General features: G+C 49.3%; 1 protein-coding gene across 6 annotated transcripts in view; it reads left to right on the top strand.

Moving 5' to 3' along the window:
• Positions 1-336: 336 nt before the first annotated feature.
• Positions 337-17,305, top strand: part of CHST10 (carbohydrate sulfotransferase 10) — a 29,040-nt gene continuing 12,071 nt past the window's right edge. The window contains exons 1-4 of one of the 6 annotated variants that reach the window (XM_077133883.1): positions 337-398; positions 2,755-2,825; positions 10,235-10,366; positions 14,911-15,002. In XM_077133883.1, the coding sequence (XP_076989998.1) occupies positions 10,267-10,366; positions 14,911-15,002 (192 nt within the window). In that variant the 5' untranslated portion in view covers positions 337-398; positions 2,755-2,825; positions 10,235-10,266. Of the gene's footprint in view, positions 399-932; positions 1,006-1,473; positions 2,131-2,754; positions 2,826-10,234; positions 10,367-14,910; positions 15,003-17,305 lie in introns of those variants that run through there. The other 5 variants (XM_077133882.1, XM_077133881.1, XM_077133886.1 and 2 more) reach the window with 5 other exon arrangements.

Raw genomic sequence — 17,305 nt, 5'->3', positions numbered from 1 at the left:
CATCTCTGGTGTGTTGCATTCCGGCAGCTAGCAAACTAGAACAGCTGGTTTCTTGAAAGTTTAAGGAAAATGTGTGAGTGCGTGTGTATATATGAATTTATGTATAGAGGTACACATGCAAATCACACAGATCTACTTCATGCACTTGTGAAATATAAATGAACACATAGACCAGAGCATAATGAAACTAGTTTATTTTCTTCTGGGCAGCAAAACCCCAATACTCTTGGGGTTGGCCTCTCCCAGGTATATGGGAAATCCCCACACCTGGGGTCAAGAAGGGTGCTCCCACTATGACAGCACAGTTTCCTTCCCGAGGCGGGGCTGGGACTCTGCAAGCCACGGGAGGTCAGGCTTTCACTCGGACCTATTAGAAGATGCGGGGAGGTCTCCCAGAGGTAGGCAGCCTTCATTTTGCCTCTTCCGAAGTTGGGTATTTTTGTTGTTCTTTGTCAACCTCCAAATCTGTTTTCTGGTTGGGGACCTGCTGGGATTTAATTTGGCCAAGGGTCTTCCAGTAATTTCCAGGGAGGGGTAGGAACCCCGGGCGCGAGTGGTGGGCGGAGGCCGGGCCAGTAGAGACCCGGCCTGGGGGTCTGGGGACCAGGGGCCTGGCTTCTCAGCCCCCGGCCGCACCTCCCTCCACCTCTCCCCAGCTCATCCCATCCTCCAGCCCCATCCCCGCAGCCTACGAGCGGCCGGCGGCGCGCAGGGGCGGCGGCGCCGGGGCCGCGGGGGGGCGGTGCGGGCCTCGTCCCCGGAGCCGGCCGCGCGCGCCGCGTCTCCCCCTTCCGGCCGCCGGCGCCGCCACATCCCGGGAGCCCGGCGCACCGCGGCGAGGAGGCGGCCGGGGGCGGCGCGGAGGCCTCCGGGGCGGGGCGGCCTCCTTCTCCCACCCACGCCGCCCCGAGCCCGCGCTCCGCCGCGAGGCCCAGCGAGGCCCCCGCGCGCCGCCCCGGAGGGCGAGGAGGAGCGCGGGGCCCGGGAGCCGCGGCCACAGCCCGGGTGAGCGCGGCGGGCCCGGCACGGACGAGCATCCCGGGGCCCCGCGGTGCCCGGCGGGCCGCGGAGGGCGGGAGGGCGGCAGCGGCCTTCCCGGCGGCGATTCCGCAGCGCGGCGGCGGCGCCCCTGCGGCGGGAGGCTGAGGCCGAGGAAGCGCCGAGGCGCGGGGACTCGGGCCTGTCCTGCTGTCTCCCTTGCGCGAGCGTTTGCCTTTGTGGTTGGGGCGGGCAGGGAACAGTGTGCCCGACAGGGAGGGCGGGACGCGGGGCCGTGCGTCCTGCCCCGCGCGCAGAGAGCCGGGCCCGGGTGGGCGAGGGGGCGGGGCGGCTCCTGCTCCACCGGCCCCGGGGGCTGCGCGCCGCCGACCTGGAGGGGACAGGCCCCTCCGAAGTTGGAGGTGGAGGCGTGAGCGTCTGCCCCTCGGGCTGGGAGACGAACCAGGTTTTCCCAAGGCCGTCTCGTTTGCTTTCCACGTCTGCTCGAGGCAGGGGGCCAGTCCGACTGGCCCAGCGGGAGGGTTTGGGGCCCCAGACTCGCGAAGTCCGGGGCTTTGGGCCGTGAGGAATTGGGCATTGCGTTTGTTGGGTTTAGATGCCAGAGTGAGAAATGTCTCAGATTTTCATAAAGGAGAATTAGGCAGCTAGGTATACAAAGAGGGACGTGGCTGTTCTCCAACACCTACTTATTCATTCTTTCCAGTGAGTGGGTTAAGAGGCAGAGAAAGGGGGCGAGAGGTCTCGCTCTTCCTCCGTTATAATTAGGGCATAGTCCTTCTTCGCTCAAAATTGAAATTTCAAGGTGGACAGAAAAAATCCATCTTTGCTCTTGACCCTGAAGAATAGAATCTCAAAGACATACCTAAGAGAGAAACAGTCTTTCCTTGCTTGGAATGCAAACCGCAAAACTGAACCAAGAGAAAGGAAAGAAGTCGTGGGTATCCTGGACAATGTGCGATTCAAGTCAGGTCATTCCTCAATTGCTGGAGTTGCTTATACAATAAAAAGGTGAAAGCCAGGCAAATGTAGGACCTGGCAGATTGCAGAGACTGAGAAGTCCATTTTTTCCTGTGCCAGGTCTGAAAAAAATCTGGATGTGTGTACCTAAAGCTTAAACTTTGACTCTGCAAGGTAAGAAATGTTCACAGGGGAGACGCTGTCAGCCCTTTGAGGGAAGGCTCCTCTGAGTCCTTCCCAAGAGGGAAGCTGGGTTGGATGGTGCCTGGTACCTTCTGAGCCACCTGCATGGCCAAGGTAAATGAGTTGTATGTTTATTTTGCCACCAACTCTGTGACATCTACAATAGCTCTAATTCCATGAGGTTGGCTTGTTTCCACTTGTTCATTCATTGGATAATATTTGGCTAGAATTTGCCAGGTGCTAAAGATTGAATGCAGGAATACAAAACCTGAGACCGTCTTGCCTTGGAAGAATTAATAATTTCATAAGGGAGTCCTTTACTCACTATCAAACATGTGAAATAGGATTGGGTTGTTCTTGTCATCAAAAATGTCATTGTTTCATAGTAAGTTATATTGGAGGGTCTTTTGAATAGCTTTTTGGGGCACATTTATAATATTTATTTGTTCACCAAGAAATCCAGATATAACCCATTACTATAAAAGCCCTGTTGCATAAAATATGCTCGAGTAATCAGTGGTGAACTATTTCCACAGTATAAACCAAGTTGTGTTAAAAAGTTGACCTTAAAACTTTTAAAGTTTCTAATTATTTTATTTTAATTATCCTATACAGTGAAGAGTGGAATGAGAGCCTCAGGTGTGGCAAATACTTCAAGAAGGAACTGTGAAGCCCAGAGCTAGAAGGTACGTGAAGGAGACTTTGAGCTCCTTGACATTTGGCATTGGCACACCCCTGGAGATTTCAGAAAAGGTAAACCCTGGAGTGAAAGTACATGCACTGATACTTGGAGATGTTTTCCTAAATATAATAGGAGAGCCCACGTGGGCTGATGTGGGTATTAGGTGAGTTCCTACCTGCTGTCTGCTAAGGGCAGTGCCCCACCCACTCCATACAGGTGTTTGCTACTCCTTATTGCCCATGACAGGGTTAGCAGTGTCTTTTCATTCTGATAACTTATAATGATAAATCATTCTAGGAGGGTAAATTATGGTGATGGTAGAGCCAAGCAACTTTCTGAATTTAGATTGAAAGAAGCCTACTATGAATATAAAAATCTCAGTGACTGAAAAAGGACTTTACAAAACAAATGAATATACCATGTTTTAATATTGGTGTTGTAGCTGGATCATTTTATTAATTAGGTAATACCTTTTGGTTTTGAGCTTTGTAAATGCTTGGACCAGTGGATGGGGAAATGTCTGCCCTTTCTCCAGCCCCACCTGTCTAGTTTCCCTTCTTGCTGGTGACTTTCCCAGGGTTCCTGCTTCCTTGGCATTACCAGGTTTTTTCTGTGAAATTTCCTTTAGTGTATGGCTGTGTGTGAAAGAACGGTGAAACGTTTTAAAAATCAAACCCTAGAGACTTGATCCTTTCCCCAGTGGGTGAGTTTTCATCTCCACAAAGAGCTGTTGGCAGGAGCCCAGGTTGAGGAAGGCTGGAGAGTTCCTGACTTTGAAGAAACTGAGGTGGAAGGAAAATTCACGTTCCACCCGAGTGAGCTCTTGGGGAGTGATCTCGTGGGAGTTGGTGAAAGAACACAGGGGTGGTATTGAACTCTCAGAGTAGAATTTCTAGGGGAAGGTTTACAAAACTACCGAATGTATTTGATTGGGACAAGATTGTGTTAGCAAAAGATTGTAATGGAGAAATAGACCTGCCTATTTTAATTGGTTTGCATCATACATCTGCTCCCAGCCCCACTTTTCCCCCTCCATTTCTTTCCTACCAAAGCAACCCCCCCTCCCCCAGGACAGAGCCTCAGCTTCTTCCCCACGTGTGACCTGGCTGCTGGCGTTCTCATCTGGCCCTTTCCCACATGCTCACTCTGCACCTGGTACACCAATCCCCTGCTGCTTTTGAGCTCACACTCTAGGCCAAACACCTGCATGTCTTGCGTCCTTCCTGTCTTTGGTCTGTTTTCAGCGTCGTCCCCTTCCAGATGTCCTTGCCTCTGTCCTCTCACCCTAAGCATCTGGCCTGTGCATGGCCTGTCTGCCTCTATTAGAATGAAGCACCAAGAGAACAAGTGTGTCCGGCCATGTTTTCAGGGCCTATAACAACCCCTGGCTCTGAGTGGACACTTGGTAAATATTGCTGAACAAATGATACTTGAAAAAAGCTTATTTACTACAGGATTTTCCAGAGCCTTTAGTAAGCTAATGTGCATATTAAAAGTAGGATGTAGAAGGTGGGAGTAAGACTCCTGTGCACAAAGTAAGAAGGGCTGCGTGTTTTTGGATGACAACTCCAGGATGGCTGCCGGGGTCGATTTGGCAGCAGTGTTACTTGCATGTGAGCAAAATGAATTTATAAGCATCTTTCTTGAAAATGCTGGGGAGGGAGAAATTCACATCAAATGATGGTCATGGTACTGTACCCATTGTTAGTAATTATAAACATATACAATATGTGCAGCCTTTCTTTCATTTTAGAGATTTTGTTTTTAATGATGAGGGTTTCTTATTGGTTCAGTTGCTTCCCTGACCCTGATTTCTCCATTACATTGTAAGTTCCTTAACCACCATCTCTGCCTTGAACGTTTCCATGTTCTAGACCCCATGGCTTGGCTTCAGATCCTGACACCTTAAGACATGAAAATCACGTTTAATGAATGCAAAGAGGAACACTCTGAAGGCGGATGTGCTGATGCCATGGCTGGCTGCTCTGTTCGGGCAGCACACGGGGCACACTCAGACTTGCCCTGTTAGCTGGAAGAGGCATTTGGGGAGTTGTCTTGGCTCCTTGGACAAAAGGGAGGTAATTATGGGAGGTGCCAGGCATTTTAAAAGCTATTTGTCACCTGGCTGCAGGGAACACAGTGGCCTCAGCAGAGACATGGAGAAAGGACAGTCTGTTCTTGTCACACCCCCAGTTCTCCTGCAGGGCAGAGATGGTGGCCTTGATGGTGTCCCCTCTGCAAACCCCATGCGTAGGTTCTGCATTCACGGAAACCACGCAGGAAACGGGGCACGCTTAGAGGAGCTGTGGCCAAGTGAATTTGGAATGCCTTTTTGTTGTTGTTGATGTTTAACAAATGGGGCGATGTTATCACTGGTTGTTTTCCAAGGTCAGAATCCCAATTCTGCAGCTTAGTACCTAGAGAGGGTCGAAGAGAGTGAAATGGGGACTGTTGGCCAACTTAGATTCTAATTAAACCTCTTTATTCAAAACAGACTGACTTAGAGCCTCGTGAGTCTCTAGTTGACCTGAAACCCTTTTGCTGCTAGTTTTCTTTTCTTCCTAAAAGGAAAGGAGGTGGGGGGGAAGAATGGCTACTAAGCTGCAATGCCTGGAATCTGCATTTTAACAAGGAAATTTTGTGTGGCCATAAAAATTTTGAGAAGAGATGTGTGCGATTTGAAAGTATTATATACCCTAGAAAAGCTGTAGGTTGGGAAATCGATTAGATTATCTGCACAGAGCTGTGACCCGCCGAGGTGTGAGTGTGACCTTTAATTAGATGGAGATGTGACTCCACCCATTCCAGGTGGGTCTTGATTAGTTTACTGGAGCCCTTAAAAGAGGAAACATTTTGGAGAGAGTCAGAAATGAAAGAAACCTCATAGCTCACAGAACTCAGAGCTGACACAGATGCTGACACTTGGAGAATAGAGACACAGATGTTTGGAGATGCTTGGAGCCCAGCAGATGTTGCCATGAGATGTTAAGCAAACCAGAACCTGGAGAGAGCCAAGGGAAGCCAAGAGATGAAAGCCAGCCCCAGAGAAGCAAAGTGAGGAACCCCCACAGAACAGAGGCTAAAAGCAATGGAGCCCAGGAGCAAAGGACCAGCAGATGCCAGCCACGTGACTACCCAGCTAACAGAGATGCTCCAGACCCATCAGCCTTCCTTGAATTAAGGTCTTTCCCTGGATGCTTTAGTTTGGACAATTTTATAGGCTTAGAACTGTCAACTTGTAACTTATTAAAGTCTTCTGTCTAAGAGCCACTCCAGTTCTGGTATATTGTGTTCTGGCAGCCTGCAAAGGAGAATGGGGTGGTAGTAGGGAGGCTCCCCAGAGCTGTAGTTCTCAGTCCTGACTGCTCCTTAGAATCATCTGCAGAGCTTTTAAATGATGCCCAGGCTCCATCTGCAAAGCATTTTGTTTTACTGACCATTTATAGGGCATTAAGATAGTATTTTCAAAGCTCCCTAGGCAATCTTAATGCATAGCTGGGCCTGGGGACCAGTGCCCTGGACGGAGTAGGATGTCATTAGGTAGATGTCTGGTTTCAGTGTATATGCAATCTCAAAATCTTCGAGGATTTGCAGAGCCCAACAGATCCGATATTATGGATCTTACTAGTTCACGTGCTGGCTCTTAAGAGTCAGAGCTAGTGATCTGGTGACCATGCCACGGTACCTAATTAGAAACCTCTTTCCACCACAAATGAAGACGACCTTGAGACTGGGGTTTTGCCGCCTGGACAGTTGCTCGTTAGATGTTTCACTTTGCTGCTGCCGGAGAAATAGTTTCAACATGTAACTCAGAGCAGGATCCTGCCTGCTCTCTTCTCCCTAAAAACTCTTGAGTGGCTCTCCACGATTCTTCTGTTCTTTTAGTAAAGACTAAATCCCTTATCAGCTCCGCGAGGCTTTTATCCAGCCATTTGTGCCCCCACTTCGGTCACTTGGGGCTGTGGCTCTCTCCCACTCACGCCAGGACCTCTGCGAGATGCTGTGCTCGGAGTGCCTCCCCTTCCCCATCAGTTAATGTGGCTCTTCCCCTGACAACCTGTGGCCCTTCCTCCACACCACTTCACAGATGCTCGGACTCACATGGGTCTCCCCACTCGAGTGCACAGGTGTGAGGACAAGAACTCTGTGTGTGTGAACACACATACGTGTGCGTCCTTGGCTTGGGCTCAGCTCTCTTGTATTCCTGGCACCTGTTTTGTTGGCAAAAAAGAATACACGTTTTCACGATGAATATAAGTAATTATTTATAGGTCATTTTGTGCCTAAAAGTATATGCAAATATAAACCTCATCGTGTTTGTGGTCCTAAGCTGTAATCGTTACAGAGGCTGGACTTGGGGGGGAGTGGGCGTTTTGAGGGGGTGGGCCAGGTGTTGACTCTCTCTGGCTCTGGTTGGCTTGCACAGCATACGCCTTGGAGAATAAGCCCCAGCTTATCTCACCTTTTAGCCAGGATGCTTTGACAGCCTGTTCACATGAGCCTGTGTGTCAGGTGTATGTTTTCTCAGTTTAGTCCATGGAAAAAAAGTTTGTTTCTAGTTGTGCATCCTATACTCAGGGTTCCCCCTCTAGAAAATGCCGCATGTAGGGTTCTGTTCCCCTACAGGCCTTGGGGAAACACGCTTTGAGTTTGCAGGCTGCTCTAATTCCACACACCGGCGGGCAAAACAAGGGGAGTTTATCCTGAGGCTAGACATTGCAAAGTCAAGACAGGGACAGGGCTTCTTGTTCCTTCAGGCTGTGGCGCACTGGCTTTGGCTGTGGTCCTGGGTCCCTCACTGGCCGCAGTCCTGGGTCTGGGAGAGAAGGAAGGGGCTAAGGCAGGGACATGAAGGGCTCCAACCACCTTGTTAACACTTCTATTTCCTTAAAACAAACAAACAAAGAGACACCAAGCAAGCGTGGCAAAAGTTAGAGCCGAGTGTATATAAACAGATGTTTCCTATATTACTCTCTGTGCCTTTTTTGTTTCAACTGTGTAATCATTTTTTAAAAACTAAAGCTCGCTAATGAGAGCAGAATTTTCAGATATTCATTGACTTTGTCAGTTCACATTTTTCCTGGCTAGGAAATTATTTACCATCCTTTTCCACACATCACGAAGAGGAGCGGACACTGCAGCTGGCAGTGGTGAGGTAGCACTCAACAGCACTGAAAAACCCAGACAGGTTATACACATGTGTAGGTAACATTTTGTATATTTTAGTTTTTTTTATAAGGAATACATGCTTAATGTGAAAGATTTTAAAAATATAAAATTGTATAAAGAAACAAATCCCTATCCTCTCATGATGTTTTTCTGTGCATTGCATTGTGATGGTTGGGTTCAGGTGTCATCTTGGCCAGGTGATGTGCCCAGTTGTCTGGTGAGGCAAGCACTGGCCTGAGCACTGCTGCAAGGATATTTTGTGTCTGGTTAATAAACCAAAGGCTGGTGTATTAAATCATCATCTGTCGATTGCCTCTGTGACTCATTGCATCTAGAATCAACTATAGCCATGTCTCCCACAAGGAAGATGATCCAATCACCTTGGTTTGATCCAATCAGTTGAAGACTTTTAAGGGAGGAGAGAATTTTCACGGCTTCTTCAGCCACCGAGCCTCGCCTGTGAGGTTCGTCAAGACCCTTCATCGGAGTTGCCAGCCTTGCAGCCTGCCCTATGGATTTTGGACTCTTGCATTCTCATGGTTGCATGCAACTCCTTTATAAATTGCACACTTACAGATATCTCCTGTTCATTCTGTTTCTCTAGAGAATGCTAATACATACATATATGTAATTTTTTAAATATTAAATGTACTATTCTGCAACTAGGCTTTTTTTGTTGACTTACTATTTCTTGACACTATGGATCTGTATAGGTGATTTGCCTTCAGTATAGAGTTTTATTTAAAAAGTTTTAAAAAATTGGACTCCAGCATGATTTAACTTCTTGGCTCTTCAATTGCATGTAGGTGCTGTGACTTATAAAATAATTTTTTTTCAAGTAATACTGAATACAAGTATTACTGAACAGCTTTTGCTTGTTTTCTAGTATCTCATTTAATGGATGTTAAATATATAACTATTCTCCTGTGGAGACCAGAGAAATATCTGAGGTTGATTGGGGGTCTCCTCCTCTAACAAAATTGAGAATTGTTGAGTAGAGGGTTGGACAAGGGGCCTCCTAAAGCACTATCCAGTTCTCATAGGGTTCAGTTTAAACTTGAATTTCCAACCAACAGCAAATCAGTTTTTAGTGTATGTCCCATGCAATATTTGGACACACACTAGAAAATTATTGTTCGTCTGAAACACAAACTTAACTGGGTGTCCTGAGATTTTGTTTGTCATGCCTGGCAACCCGCCTCGGGAGCCCCTGTAGACGCACAGGACCTCACATGTGGCCCGAGGGTGGTGGGGCAGCTCATAAGCAGCTTGGCAGGTGGCATGCTCCCCGCTACAGGCTGTGACTGCCTTTTGGGGTGCTGCGAAGGGAGTTCAGGCTGCCATGAGAGTCAAGGAAGTGAATGTGCTATCAGGAGGAGGAGAGGTGTGACCTGCGTCTCCTCTAAGCTGTGTCCCATCTGCACTTGAGAAGTCCTCTGGAATTGTTTGTCATGGGCCCTACATTGAGCGATGGGTTCCTGCTGCCCTGGTGGGTACCTCGGCCAGCTGGTGGGAACCAACCTGGACCAGCATGTCTCTTCGAATGGCTTGGTCTGGCTCGAGGAAGCACTGGGTCAAAGGTGGAACGAAACACTGTGTTGTTTCTCACTGAGCATCGATGAAGACCTCCCGGCTCTTAATGTCTCCTGCAGCAAAGCGTGACTCCCATGCCATGCCGAGCTGAGGAGTGGACAGACCCTGCATCCCGTGGCTGTAGGCCACAGCCTGAGACCAAGGCCCACACAGGCCTCTGCAGGGAGGGGGTGCCAGAGGAGCCCCAGCATGGATGTCGTTATTATTATTATTATCATTTTAGAGCCTCTCTAGTGTCAGGGATTCAAGCCTGTTGCCTAAGCTGGGCTTCTGTCCTCTAGAATTACAGCACAGCCTGCTCCTTGGCAGGCCTTCTCCTGCCCCCTGCTTCCAGGCCCTGGCATGTGCTGAAAACTCATTGTGTCATCCTGTGCTCAAAAGGAATCAGGAGGCAGATGAGTAAAAGTAAACCTTATATTCCCAAAACAAAAGAAATGATATTATCTCATCATGGTCCCCCCCGTTAGGATAGTTGAGACTTAATTATTAATTAAAAATAAAATGTTAGTAAGTCAAAATACCAGTGTATCAATGGAATGATTTCCAGCATTTGTTGTTGCTACTGTTTACTGAAATCGCCTGCTGTTTTTATTCTTCTGTGTTTAACTGGTGTGTTTTCAAGTAGCAGGAGGTGGTGTTTATGTTTTGCAGGAAGAGCTGTTGAATGGCTGGGACTCGACAACATGCACCACCAGTGGCTCCTGTTGGCTGCGTGTTTTTGGGTGATTTTCATGTTTATGGTGGCGAGCAAGTTCATCACGCTGACCTTTAAGGACCCAGAGGGTAGGTATTTTTCGTCGTGAGATGGGTTCCGGTTCATCGAGGCTCTGCTGCCATATTGCTCTTAGATAAATGGCCTCTGTCGCGTCAAAGTCTTCAAGGCCCTGGTGTCCCAGGCCCGTAACAGGTTAGGAGGGGGCAGTGGAGCGGATTGGAAGGGGCTTCCCCAGCACCCCTCCTGGAGGGCAGAGGGGGCTTTGGTTAAGGGCTGACGCCAGCCTATGGGCCGAGGAGCAGGGCCTGCCCCAGCGACGTCAGGGCATCTCGCTGCTGCCAGTTTGAAAAACCTGCTGGGCTCTGTGTGGTCATGAGAGACATGACTGATTAGCGTGCCTGTGGGTGCTAAGGCCCATGTGTCTGAAGGTCAGCCTCGGTGCATTAGGTCACGTAATACAGATATGTCAATTTGCCTTTGAGGAACATGTGCTCTGACGGTTCATGAGACTGCCTTGGAACAGCGAGGTGCTGTAAAAGGCTGGGTTTGTGCAAGGAGGTGTGGGATGGAGAGCCTGGACGCTGCGGCTGAACGTGGCTCAGGAGCAGCTGTTGGCTGCCGGGGTCTCCACCACCTCGGAGGGACACCTGTGAACATGGCTGAGCCTGGGTCTCTCTTGTCCGGCACGTTGCACAGCTCCTGCTGGTTCGGCTTTTAGAAAGGGCATTAGAAATGCATCTGCATCAACCGTCTTCTCAGTTGACTCCACAGGCTGCACACGCCTGTGCTGCTGGGGTGACACGTGGGCAGCAGACACTGCTGTGCCTTAGAAAGTGGCTGGGTGTCTACTCACTGTGCTGGGGGCTCCCCAATGACCCCGCATCTCCCACTCCTGACCCCTCTGTTCCCTGTTCCCCTGCTGTTCCCTGCTCCGTCTGTACAAGAACAACCAGGTTGGAAGGTGGTGCTGCAGGGAGAGGAGAAATGCACTGAAGTCAGCTGCGAGTGTGGCTCTTGGCTTCAGTTTCCACTCAGTAACATTTATTAGGCTTTTTTTTTGCATGGGCAGGCACCGGGAATTGAACCCAGGTCTCTGGCATGGCAGGCAAGAATTCTGTCACTAAGCCATCATGGCCTGTCCTATTTATTCGGCTTTTTGCACTTGAGGCCCCAACTGGCTTTCATCAGAACCCCTGCCCTCTTCCAAGAGCCTTTGCAAGAAAGCCTGTGAGGTTATCGCAACCTTGGAGAGGTGTTGCCACGCCTGCAGGTGACTTGGGTAGCCAGGAGCAACCACGGCCGGGGGAACCAGCGGCTAGTTGGAGAGCTGGTTGAACCTTGCAGGGTTGTTAGGATTGACACAGTCTCAGGCTGATGCTTTGGTAATGTCTCCAGTTGCTTCTGCACAATTACGTGTGACTGATGTGAGATCCACTGTTACATATTAGAACAGGGGCTCTCAACTCCAGCCGCCCTTTAGGACCCTTGGGGACTCTTTAAACACGCCACGGTTTGGGCCCCACCTAAGAATTTGTTGCAGTTATTTGTCCCGAGCTAACAGACCTGTCATAGTGAACTGGGATTGGAGGTTGGGACCGGACTCTGTCCTAGGGAAGACACCTGCAGTGATGGGATGACGCGTGAAGCGCCCCTCCTCTCAGTACAAAGGACCATCTTCGCAGGAGCACCGATTCTTCTCTCTTCCGTTCTGCTTCTCCTGAGCGTCTTTCGCCAGGTCTCAGCTGCTCACCTCTATGGTGGGCCACATGGGCAGACCCGTGGTTTAAATGTCTCTGCTTCCTGCCCGCCACCACGCACTGGGCACAGGGCTTGCGTGTGGCACTCAAGGTGAGATAGATACAAAGCGCCAGGGAGGATGAGTGGGCACCACCGCTTTTAGAATAATCATGCATCACAAAACAGTTTGTAAGAAAAAAGTATAATGATAAGTCTGATGCTGCTCACCAGAAAAACAAGCTGACCTGTGTGGAGACATGCTGTGAAGTCAGATCACCCTGACCCACAGTGGTGATAGCATGGTGCTGAAGATATGGCTGTCTGTTAATCGCCCGAGAAAGAAAACTAAATGCAAATGGTGCTAGTTGAATGTAGCTGAATCCAAGGAAGGAGGTCAGGGAAGCAAATGCTATAAAGTTTAAGATCATAAAAATATTAAAATTTACAGCTGACTAGTCCAGCATGTATTGTTGGAAGGTGAGATGCCCCATTTCCCCGTGTTTCCTGGTGTGGAAACAGGTCGCTTTCCAAAAACTCACTTATACGTCTGTTGCAGAACTTGGGATATCTTTCCTATGTAAGGTTATCTCCGGAATCCTTGAGCAGATGGCAGAGCTACGTGTTCACGTCGTGAGTGGTAGAAGTCGAGTTGCCCGGCCAGAGGGGCGTGTGAGTTTTCTAAAAGATGGCACGTCAGTACTCAAAAGATGACAAGGTGACAAAGAAGGACACACAGACCCTGGTCTCCCAGGGCCCTCGGAGGGCGTCCAGGAGCGTTGGAGGCTGATGGCACTGGTGCATTCTTCTATTTTTACTTGATCCGTAGCATTCTTTGTCCTTACTGCAGGTCAGAGCAGCTCTACACACAGCTGTGGTTAGAATTGCGTTTTGATTCAAGTGTAGATAGAGAAAAAAGGGAAAAAAGATTTTAGAGGGACTCATACAGGTGTGTGGCCAAGAGGTTGCATCGGGGTCAGGTAACTCTAAAGTATGTGAGGTGGGGAGTGGATGATTCCCATGTGGGACACGCGCAAGACTTGGGGAACGTGCAGTGCCCTCCTGTGTGCGGGAGGGGAGGCCCCCAGGCCACAGCACCTGTGTCCCCTGCTGCCGGCAGGACGCTGTCCAGTCCCCCGGCCAGGCCGGCAGGGCCGCTGCAGGGGCTGTGAAAGTCTTTCTAGCAGTTATCAACTCACGAGCAACAGGTTTGGATTCTAAAAAAAAAAGTTAAATGTGCCTTCGTATAACTGGTTTTTATGCTTTTTTTTTTTGTATTTACCCTTTCTTCCTAATTGTGTATTAGGCTTTGAGAAATCTTGAAAGCAAATGTTTCTTTGCAAAGATCTGAAATATTATCTTTAAGTCCCACCCCCAATATTTCCAAAAACCCACTTCGTTGCTGGCGGTCGTTGCAGACGGGCCTTTGTCTGGACAGGTCTTTCCACTCGCCTGCCCCTGAGTCCCGTGGCTGTTCTCACTGATGTGTAAGCGCTGACTTGACTGCTGAGAAGTTTTTTTTTTTCTTTTAAGTTCAATTTTGAGACAATTGTAGGGTTGCACGCCCTTTGTAAGAAATAACGCAGAGAGGGTCTGAGGGCCTCTCCCAGCTCCCCAGCTGGTTGCCCCTCACGTCCAGGGTCCTGATGTCGATGCCCAGCACCCAAGGGGATTGCCCTTTTCTAGCCGGATATGCTCCCCTCCCCCACCCCCACCCCATCCCTGACCACTGGCAACCACTCATCTCCATCTCTATAATTTTGTCATTTCAAAAATGTTGTATAAATGAACCACGGTTTGTGAGCTTTTGGTATCTTCCCTGACCACCCAGCCTAATGCCCTGGAGATTCCCCCACGTTGTTCCGTGTATCCCTCGTCTGTTCCTTTTCATTGCTGAGCCTGTTCCACGGATGTGCCACTGTTTACTTCACCATTTACCCATTGGAGGACGTCTGGATTCTTTCCAGCTCAGGGCTATGACTGACACTGTGGCTGCTACAGCCGTTTGTGATAAGTCTTCGTTTCTCCGGGATCCCTGCCTGAGGAGGACAGTGGTGGGTCATGTGCTAGCTGCACCCTTAGTTTTCTAAGGAACTTGCCAAGCTCTTTTCCAGAGTCACTGCCCCGTTTCGCTTTCTCACCAGCCATGTGTGAGTGACCCAGGTTCTCTGCGTCCCTGCCAGGACTCGGCTGTGTGCGGTTTTTTTATTTCAGCCGTTTTGATAGGTGCGTAGTGATTTCTCGTTGTGCTTTCAGTTTGCGTTTCTCTGACGGCTAAGAATGTTGAACATCCTTTCAAGGGTCTAACAGCTGCCTGGAGGCCCTCTGCAGTGAGATGTCTGTGTGTCATCTTTTGCCTGTTTTCTTACTGGATTGTTTATTTTTAGTTGAGTTTTGAGGGTTCTGTATTAATATATTCTAGATTCTAGTCCTTTGTCTTTTCATTGTTTTTACAGAGTCTTTCGCAGAGCAAAAGTTTTTAATTTTGATGAGGCCCAATTTACTAGTTGAATTGTGCTTTTGATGTCAAGTAGGAATTCTTTGCCTCCCCTTAGATACTACAGGTTTTCTCATGTGTTTTATTCTAAAAGTTTTAGAGTTTTATGTTTTACATTTAAGTCCATGATCCATTTTGAGTTAGTTTTTGTATAAGGTATGAGGTTTATGTCAGAGTTCTTTTTTTTTGGCCTGTAGGTGTCCAGTTTCTCCAGGACTCCTTGTTGAAAAGGCTATTCTTCTGCCATTGAATTGTTTTTGCACTTTTTGTCAAAAATCAGTTCAGCTATTTGTGTGGGTCTGCATCTGGTTTTTCTATCTGCTGCATTGATCTGTGTGTCTTTTTCTATGTGGGAAGATTCTTAACCTCTCTGTCTTCTAGGGTACAGTGCCAAACACGATTTTCTATTCCTGTCGACCATGCCAGAGGTGGGGAAGCTGCCAGAAGAGAAGCGCTTTTCGGAGGAACTGAAGGTGAGCACAAGGTGGCGGCTCCTGGGGAAGGAGGAGAGATCCCCAGGGCCACGGCACTCCCCTCCAGCCGTCCAGGGGCAGGTCCATATGGCCTGGTGGTGGACAAAGCCAGGGGGGCCCGGGCCTCGGACAGAGCCTGGCATCAGCAGGGGGTGTTGGCGGGACCCCCGAGAGTGAGAAGCCATGAGGTTGTGCTGTTTTGGCACAAGAGGACTGTGACCCTGGAACTGCTGTGCTCGCTCTTGGGGGGCCCTCTCCCTGGGGGGGCCACCAGCGAGTGCACGAGTGAGAGGACTTAGCCTGGAGATGCCCATGGTCGTTACTTGTTTACAGAAGTACGGTGCCTTCTTGGAGGATTTGGGATAGATTCCTTTCAGAAACAAGACCCCTTTCAGAATGTTTTCTTCCCTTCGGAAATTTGAAATATTTAATATTATAATTTACATGCAGCTCTCAGAAGGAACGTATCCATCTGTATTTGTCAGGGTTCCCCAGAGAAACAGAACCAACAAAATATATCAATATTCAGAGCCTCGTTCTAAGGAACTGGCTCACACGGCCACAGGGCTGGTAAATCTAGACTCTGTAGGCCAGGCCACAAGCTGGAAAGGGTGATGCTGCAAACCGTAGTGTGGTTTCCCCAGGGGAAGCTGGCTGGCTGGAAACTCTGACAGGAACCAATGCAGTCGTTGGGGTAGAATTTCTTTCTCTTCTGTCTTTGAAGTCCCCAGTTCTGAGTTTTAAGACCTTCAGCTGATTGCAGGAGTTGTCTTCCCACACTGCCGAGAGCCCTCTCTTTTATCAATTGTAGATGCAGTCCACTGACGTCCCCTGCAAATCCCATCTTGCAGTAGCCTCACCCTAACAAGCAGGGCAGGGCTTGACCAAATCACAGAGTTTCCAACCAGAACCTAGCCCAGTTGACACCACGAAGTTAACCATCACAGTATCTAATGGGGCTGGGGGAGGGGATGTGAATGTGAAAGAGAAGGAGGGATCTCATGACTGAGGATCCACCATTTGGTGGATCAGTGACTGAGCCACCAAAAAGCAGGATCAGTTCTCCCAGGTAAGCAGTTGCAAGCAGAAGAATACCCGCCAGTCAATCAGTTACATACTTCATCAGCTGTGCTAGGATGTTTGGGAAATACAAAACAGGTGTATAGCAAAAACTTTATCTTCTCATAGCATGAGCGGTAGCTGCAAAGATAAAAGGAACATTTGAGAGAACCTCGGAAACATGTGCTTAAGCTCTAGCTGCTAAATTCAGGGAGGACAGTTCTTTCTTGGATTTGACTCCTCATGTGCACCTAGCCCTGTGCTAGTCTTGGAGCGTAGCAAGTATTGGGAGGGGGAAGAAGGGAGGTTTTGGTCTACATTGGAAAGATGACCATGTTGCAGGAGCAGAATACCATGAGTGATCAGTGGCCTGGAGCGGAGTTCATCCAGCCACTGTCCAGTGGCATCATGCCTTCTGCATGAAGACAGGCCTAGGGCCACCTCTCCTAGGGGCTTAGCCAGAGGAGCGGTCCTGGAGCCATCCCCTGAGGTCTGGCCTCAGGGTAATGGGGAGACCTGGGAGATGGTATGAAACCATTTCTTGGCTCCCTGGCTTTCCTGCTTCTCCAACTAGGATCTTCCCAGCAGTGAGTGGAATTCCATCACTTAGCACATTTCCAAGGGCAGCGCTCTTGCAGGCTCTTGGTGGGACTCAGTGACTGCCCCATTGTATTCGCCGGCCCCCTGCCACCTCTTATTCTCACTGAAGTGTCCCCCTCGCACCTGCCCCTGCACCCACGGACCCCAGTGGGGTTGTGGCTCCCTGCATCGCCTTTCTTTGTGTTCTCCTTTGCAGTTCCACCTCTTTCTGCTTCGGGGTAGTTGCTTTTGTTACTGCAGCACATTTCTGTTCATCTTTGTGGCTTCTGTTTTGGGGAGGCACAAGGTCACTTATTTTTGTGCTCCTCGCGGTGCTTTGTACATCGGGGATGCACTGTAAATACTGTCTGTGTCGAATTCCCGGACAGCTGAGAGCACGCTTTGCTAAGGAAGTGGAGTGTGGAGGACGAGGTCAGCAGCGCTCCGGGGGAGCGGGGAGAGATGTTTGACCCAGAATCGTGGAGTTTGAGAGTGAGAAGGAGCCCTGGTCACTGGAGCAGCTGATCCAACCTCCTAAATCGATAGATGGGAGAACTGAGTCTAGGAAAAGGTTCATCACCAAAAATCAGGTGGAAGTTCCTGGCTGAGCCCAAGCTGCTAACTTTGTCCCAGCACTTGCCTTCCTTGACATGCTGATTCCAAGT

This window comes from Tamandua tetradactyla, chromosome 17 (genome assembly GCF_023851605.1).
Source record: "Tamandua tetradactyla isolate mTamTet1 chromosome 17, mTamTet1.pri, whole genome shotgun sequence".
Classification (NCBI taxonomy): Eukaryota; Metazoa; Chordata; class Mammalia; order Pilosa; family Myrmecophagidae; genus Tamandua; species Tamandua tetradactyla.
Note: the sequence above shows the minus strand (reverse complement) of the source record. Positions and strands in the feature narration are given on the sequence as shown.